This window comes from Choloepus didactylus, chromosome 5, assembly GCF_015220235.1.
Source record: "Choloepus didactylus isolate mChoDid1 chromosome 5, mChoDid1.pri, whole genome shotgun sequence".
Taxonomy (NCBI): domain Eukaryota; kingdom Metazoa; phylum Chordata; class Mammalia; order Pilosa; family Megalonychidae; genus Choloepus; species Choloepus didactylus.
Window position 1 is genome coordinate 9,396,474 of NC_051311.1, and position 6,393 is coordinate 9,402,866.

At 39.8% G+C, this 6,393-nt stretch overlaps 1 protein-coding gene across 1 annotated transcript; it reads left to right on the forward strand.

Annotated features, from left to right (window-relative positions):
* The first annotated feature begins 2,932 nt into the window (after nt 1–2,932).
* On the forward strand, nt 2,933–4,327 carry LOC119534869 (mothers against decapentaplegic homolog 5-like). The gene is given in 3 exon segments (XM_037837425.1): nt 2,933–3,140; nt 3,143–4,206; nt 4,208–4,327. Coding segments are annotated over 3 exon segments (1,392 nt in total).
* The last annotated feature ends 2,066 nt before the right edge of the window (nt 4,328–6,393 follow it).

The following is a 6,393-nucleotide window of genomic DNA, read 5'->3' on the forward strand; positions in this document are numbered from 1 at the left end:
ATGTGAGGTCTCTCAAGCTGGAGGCTAATGCTAAATTGCTCTGATGGCCATTACCCGCCCCCTCAGGTAAGGAGGTGGGGTTGGCCCAGGATTTCCACTGGTAAGTGTGAGGAGCACTTTTAAAGTGGTATGGTGCATTTCTGCCATAACCAGGGATGCTAAATTAACTCCCTATTTTAAGGACTATTTGTGTATGTACATGTTCTGGAGTCAAAAATCAAACATGTTAGGCTATCCTTAGCTTAATTTGGGCAAATTGTGATCTGGAATGGCAGGCAAATTTATTCATCCACAGTTATACCACTTTCAGTTTATGAATCCTTTCAAACAGCCATAAAATATATACTATGATTTTTCTGATTATCTACAGTTTTCTTCGTACTTTTATCAGAAATGATAAAAGTAGCATAAGATATAAATTCTTAAAATACTGGACAATAGTTACTTTCTATTTGTCCTAAATCAATCTAAGTCACCCAAACTAAATATCAGCAGTGTGTCTCCCAAACTAAATATCAGCAGTGTGCTTGACTCAGCAAAAACGCTTAAACGTTGGCCACACATTATGTTACAATTTTTGAGCTAATCACATTCCTAACAGTTTTAAGTCTCTGAAATCCAATATATGGGGAAAGAATATGAAGGAAGCTGAGGGAATAGAATCTTGCAAGAAACTGGGTGAAGATTAGCTCCCATTTGCAATCCTTTCCCAATCATCTGGTGTAGCCTGCCACTTCTTGGCCATGGCTCCAGATGCCACCCCACCCCCCACCCAAATACTATTGCCCGGGGAAAGTGCTCTAAAAGAATTTCAGCAGTGCCACCAACTTTTTCCAGGTTTCACAGCTGAATCTGTGGTTCTATAACTGGGAACTCCATCTTCAGAGATCCCTCAAAGAAGTTTCTCAGATGAAGACCTAGGAGTTTGGAATGTATATATACTTCTCTTTGAGAAATGTGTGAAAATTAGTCAAAGGAGTATTTGTAATATAACATTTGTAATGTTAAACCTCCCTTGAGCACTTACTTTGGGCAGACACTGTTGCAGACACTTTCTATATTACCTCCTGTGACCCTCCCCGTGACACTGTGAAGCATCTACTGTTCCTATCACCATTCGGCTGAGGCGCAGAGAGCTTCAGTAACTTACTTAAGGTCACACAGTTTGCAAGCAGTAGAAATGGATACGAGCCCAGACACACACTCTCTACTTCTCACGTAACGATGTCTCTCTACAGTGCTACTTTGTGACAGAGTTGTTCTCTAAGGTTTTTGGTGGTTTTTTTTGTTTCTGTTTGTTCTATTTATTTTAAATGTTATTCAATTTATTTTTAATCATAAAACCCTGCATTTCTTCTACACTTTCCATTGAATTACTATACTTTATTTACTATTGCTTAATCTTCAGAGTAATGTATGCAAATATCTTCCAATAGCCAAAACTCTGAAATTGTCTATTTTATACTATCTGGCTAAACATTTATTGGGTCAGGTATTGAGTCTTACATTTAACAGGAAAAGAAATCAGATGATAGAACTCTGGTGTTATAGAAGAACTAAGGTGGGTAAATATTACCTCTGCTTTTTTTCAAAATTTTAAACTTATGACCAGATAGTTGTGCCTTTATGATCACAGGAACCACTGCGTGAATACAAAGGCTGTTTGCAGAACGCATTTGGTTTGCATTTTCTTTGGATGTCTGGAGGACCCGCCGTGTCTCTCCTCCTGCACATCAAGCTGGTAAGGTCCAAGACAGAAGTCTGCAGCCCTCCATGGCTTTGTATTTTGAATCCAGAGATGAATGTCCGTTAACACCTCGGAGTCCGTGGAGCTCCTACGATAATAGTGGAGAGATTAAGTAGCAAAGCATAGAACCAAGCTTTTTTACCAGAAACTGCTTGGGGCTCAGACGCTTATATTTTACTCCCCAACTACCACATGAAATATTGCAAATCAATGTCAATCCATTTAAACCAGAACAAATGCTCCTTCAGGAAGTGCAAATTGCTCCCCGGGGGCACTTCGTTCCTTCTAGAACATGGACAATGGCGTCCTGGGAGATCCTTGGTGCTGATGTGCAGCGGACACCGTGGTAGGGTTTCCTGTGTAATGAATTGGGCTCATTTGGATGCCTTTTGTGGCCAGTGAAGGACAAGGGAAGCACATTAATGGAACAGGCTCCAGCAATCAAAGCACTTTGCATTCCCAGCTGCTGCAGCGTGGCTGGCTGTGGGAATTTACATACACTCGGGCCTCGGAAGACCGCAGCTGGCTGCTGGCCAGTGGCTGGACCGGACGCAGGGGCCCGCAGTGCCTGGGCCTGTCCTCGCGGCTCTCTAGGAGTCAGCCTGAGTTGGAGAAGTGCTACAAGGAACAAAACTGGATGCCCTCCTGACCACCCTCTTGCTGGAAAACCTCCCGGTACACCCAAAGCCACAGAGTCCCCTGGGATCATAAGTCACACAAGGGACTGATTGGAACACAGGACACCAGAAGTGATGGAGAAAGTGCCAACACCCAGTTTGGTTGTTTGCTTCTAGTCTACTTCCATTAAGACATATTTGATGGTGATGGAGAGAAGGTTAAGAATGATAAACAGCAACATCAGGGGGAAAAAATACCAAAAATCAGCTATATTTTGGGTTTTAGATCTTCAGTGTTACCCTCTGGGAAGGAAAATTCTCTCCTTTAAGACAATATCACGGAAAAGTTGCACTGAGGGGAAGCACAGCAGTGGCTCCAGAAGTGTGCCCAGACGACACAACTTGAAAGAATGAAAGAAATATATGGCACTTATGAAGAGAAACGTCACTCCTCCTTCTTAAATTGGAACTTCTGCTTAGGAGCTGTATATGACTTTTCATTTGTGGTCTATTCTTTCATTAGATACTGACTTTGGGTTACAAGAAAGTTTCTGAAGGTTTATACCAAATGATGTCAGTGGCCAGCTTGTTTTCTTTTACTAGTCCAGCAGTAAAGCGATTGTTGGGCTGGAAACAAGGTGATGGGGAGGAGAACTGGGCAGAAAAGGCAGTAGATGCTTTGGTGAATAAGCTAAAAAAGAAAAATGGTGCCATGGAGGAACTGGAGAAAGCCTTGAGCAGTCCAGGACAGCCGAGCAAATGGGTCACTATTCCCAGGCCTTTGATGGACACCTGCAAGTTTCTCACAGAAAAGGCCTATCCCACATTATATATTGCCATGTTTGGCCCTGGCCTGACTTGCAGAGTCATCATGAGCTAAAGCCATTCAATATTTATGAATTTCCTTTTGGATCTAAGCAAAAAGAAGTTTGTATCAACCCATACCACTGTAAGAGAGTGGAGAGTCCAGTTTTACCTCCAGTATTAGTGCCTCGTCGTAATGAATTTCATACACAACACAGCCTTCTGGTTCAGTTTAGGAACCTGAGCCACAATGAACCACGCATGCCACAAAATGTCACGTTTCCAGATTCTTTCCACCAGCCCAACAACACTCCTTTTCCCTTGTTGCCAAATAGCCCTTACACCCCTCCCCCTGCTAGCAGTACATATCCCAACTCCCCATCAAGTTCTGGACCAGGAAGTCCTTTTCAGCTCCCAGCTGATACTCCTCCTCCTGCCTATATGGCACCTGATGATCAGATGGGTCAAGATAATTCCCAGCCTATGGATACAAGCAATAACATGATTCCTCAGATTACGCCCAGTGTATCCAGCAGAGATGTTCAGCCTGTTGCTTATGAAGAGCCCAAGCATTGGTGTTCGATTGTCTACTATGAATTAAACAATCGTGTTGGTGGAGCTTTTCATGCGTCTTCTACTAGTGTATTAGTAGATGGATTCGCAGATCCTTCAAATAACAAAAGTAGATTCTGCTTGGGATTGTTGTCAAATGTTAATCGTAATTCGACAATTGAAAATACTAGGTGGCATATTGGAAAAGGTGTCCGTCTGTGCTATGTTGGTGGGGAGGTGTATGCAGAGTGCCTCAGTGACAGCAGCATATTTGTACAGAGTAGGAACTGCAACTTTCATCATGACTTTCGTCCTACTACCGTATGTAAGATTCCCAGCAGCTATAGCCTCAAAATTTTTAACAATCAGGAGTTTGCTCAGCTTCTGGCTCAGTCTGTCAACCATGGGTTTGAGGCTATATATGAGCTCACCAAAATGTGTACCATTCGAATGAGTTTTGTCAAGTACTGGGGAGCAGAATGTCACCAACCAACAGGATGTTACCAGCACCCCATGTTGGATTCATCTTCATGGGCATCTTCAGTTGCTGGATGAAGTCCTCACCCAGATGGGTTCACCTTTGAACCCCATATCTTCTGTTTCATAGTGCAGAAGTATTCTTTACATTTATAATATTAGTGGACTTGTTTTAATTTTAGAGAAACTTTCAGTACAGATACTGTGAGCTTACATGGAAAACTGATATTACAGCTTTTTTTCCTATGTAATTATGACCAATACATTTGCATTTTGTGATGAATCTACATTTGCTTTTGTTCACGTTCATGCAATTAACGCTCAAAAGTGTCATGAAAAAAAGTGTCCTGAAAGATGGCAGAGTTAAGTGTAATGAGCATGCCCCAGTTCAGAAATTTGGCATTTGAACTTAAATTAGAATATGTTTTTGTCTTTTTGTCCCAATACTTTTTTTATTTGGTAATTCTTTTTGAAAAAGTATTACATCACATGAAGAAAACTTTTAATAATTGTAAAAGGATATACAGTAAAAAGTAAGTCTTCCCTCTTGCTCTTGATCCTCCATACACCATATACTTGTATCAGTTTCTTTATCCCACCAACTTTAAAAAATATCATTCATTGTTTCACAAAAACATATGATAGGGGCTTAAAGAAACTATAAAAAATATTTTATTTGAAGGAACACTATGCCCTGCCCTAACAAGTAGTGTTCAGTAAAAGAAAAATAATCCTTTTCTAGGCGACATTGTAAAATCTACATTTAATACAGCTAAATGTTCGTCAGTGTAATGTAATGTCATTCAGTATATCTTTTGTAAAACATTTCCTTTTAAAAAAAAAAGTATTGCAAGTGTCTGTTCTCCATTATATGTCATTTACTCAAATTCTGTCATAAATACTACTTTATAGCTAGTGATAGTGCATGTGTGGCCTCGTTCAGCTGTTTGCTACTTTTGGTCAACGTTGCAAGAACTCTTAATTTTGACATGCATTAATCTTTTATTTTGCACTTTTGTGGGTGACAGTTTTTAGCGTAACCTTTGGTGAAACACACTCAAGTGACTTGGATTTAGACGCGTGTCCTTATTTCCTTAGTACCCCTTTTATATTAACAAACACCACAGTTCAGAGATAACAGTTGTAGGAAGTTATGCCTTTTCTACCTTTTATTTTCTTTTCAGCCTAGATTATAGGATATTATTCTATAGCTCCAACATTTTAATTCCCCACAATTTTATGGATGTTGCTAGTGTTGAGAAACATGTAGTTCAACCTATTGCTTTTACTTGCATCCATCTCCCCATGTCAGGACCCGTGAACTGTAGCCATAGGAGGCTCTGCAGTCGGGTTCCAAGGATGAGACTACTGGTTTGATACTTAAACGACTCAGCAGTGGATGTTGTTGTTTTTAAAATATTCACGTATTACAGAATGCAGTTTCTCCCAGGTACCATGCACACTCTGACATTTTCCATTTTTTAGTATCTGCATTGATGCTAGTCTCCCAGAACACAATTCCGAGACAGGAAAGACATGAAAACTCTAAAATACTGATTTGATCAATCATGCTTAAAGGTTAAAGGGCTTAAAATGTAAAGGACTCTTAACTACCTTTTTTAGGGAGCAGTCAGATGGACACTTAATTATGGCATGAAAACCAAGAATTATTTTGAAAAAATGATCTTATTTATTTATCAGAAGCAGCTTTATTTTCTGGTGCTTTTTGAAAGTATACGGACATGTCATTCTTCTGTTTAAAACGTTAGTTTAGTTTGACTTTATACTTTGCCCTTTCTGTCTTTATGAGAAAAGAATTACATCTTTTGAGGAAAGGAGAATACGATTCCTTTTGTTTTCTATGACATTATTTATTGCTTTTACAAAGTGTAGCCAATAGATGGTTTAGTTCTTTCAGATGAAATGCCTTATGTATTCCAGCTCACTTCTTCATTGGGTAAAAAGGAATACTTTCTGACAGTCATCTGAGACTTAAACGTATGTGTATCCTGGTATGCACTTCCAGATTTGAGTTTGCCTTATGGAAAGAGGATTATTTCCTTAGCAATAGAACATAGCTATTTTCATCATTCTTTTTATCTAACAGCCTCATAGCAAAATATTCGGGACAAGTTGGTAGAAAAAGTTGAAGGACAGAAACATGTAATCAACCTCAGGGAACTCATACTGGCAGAG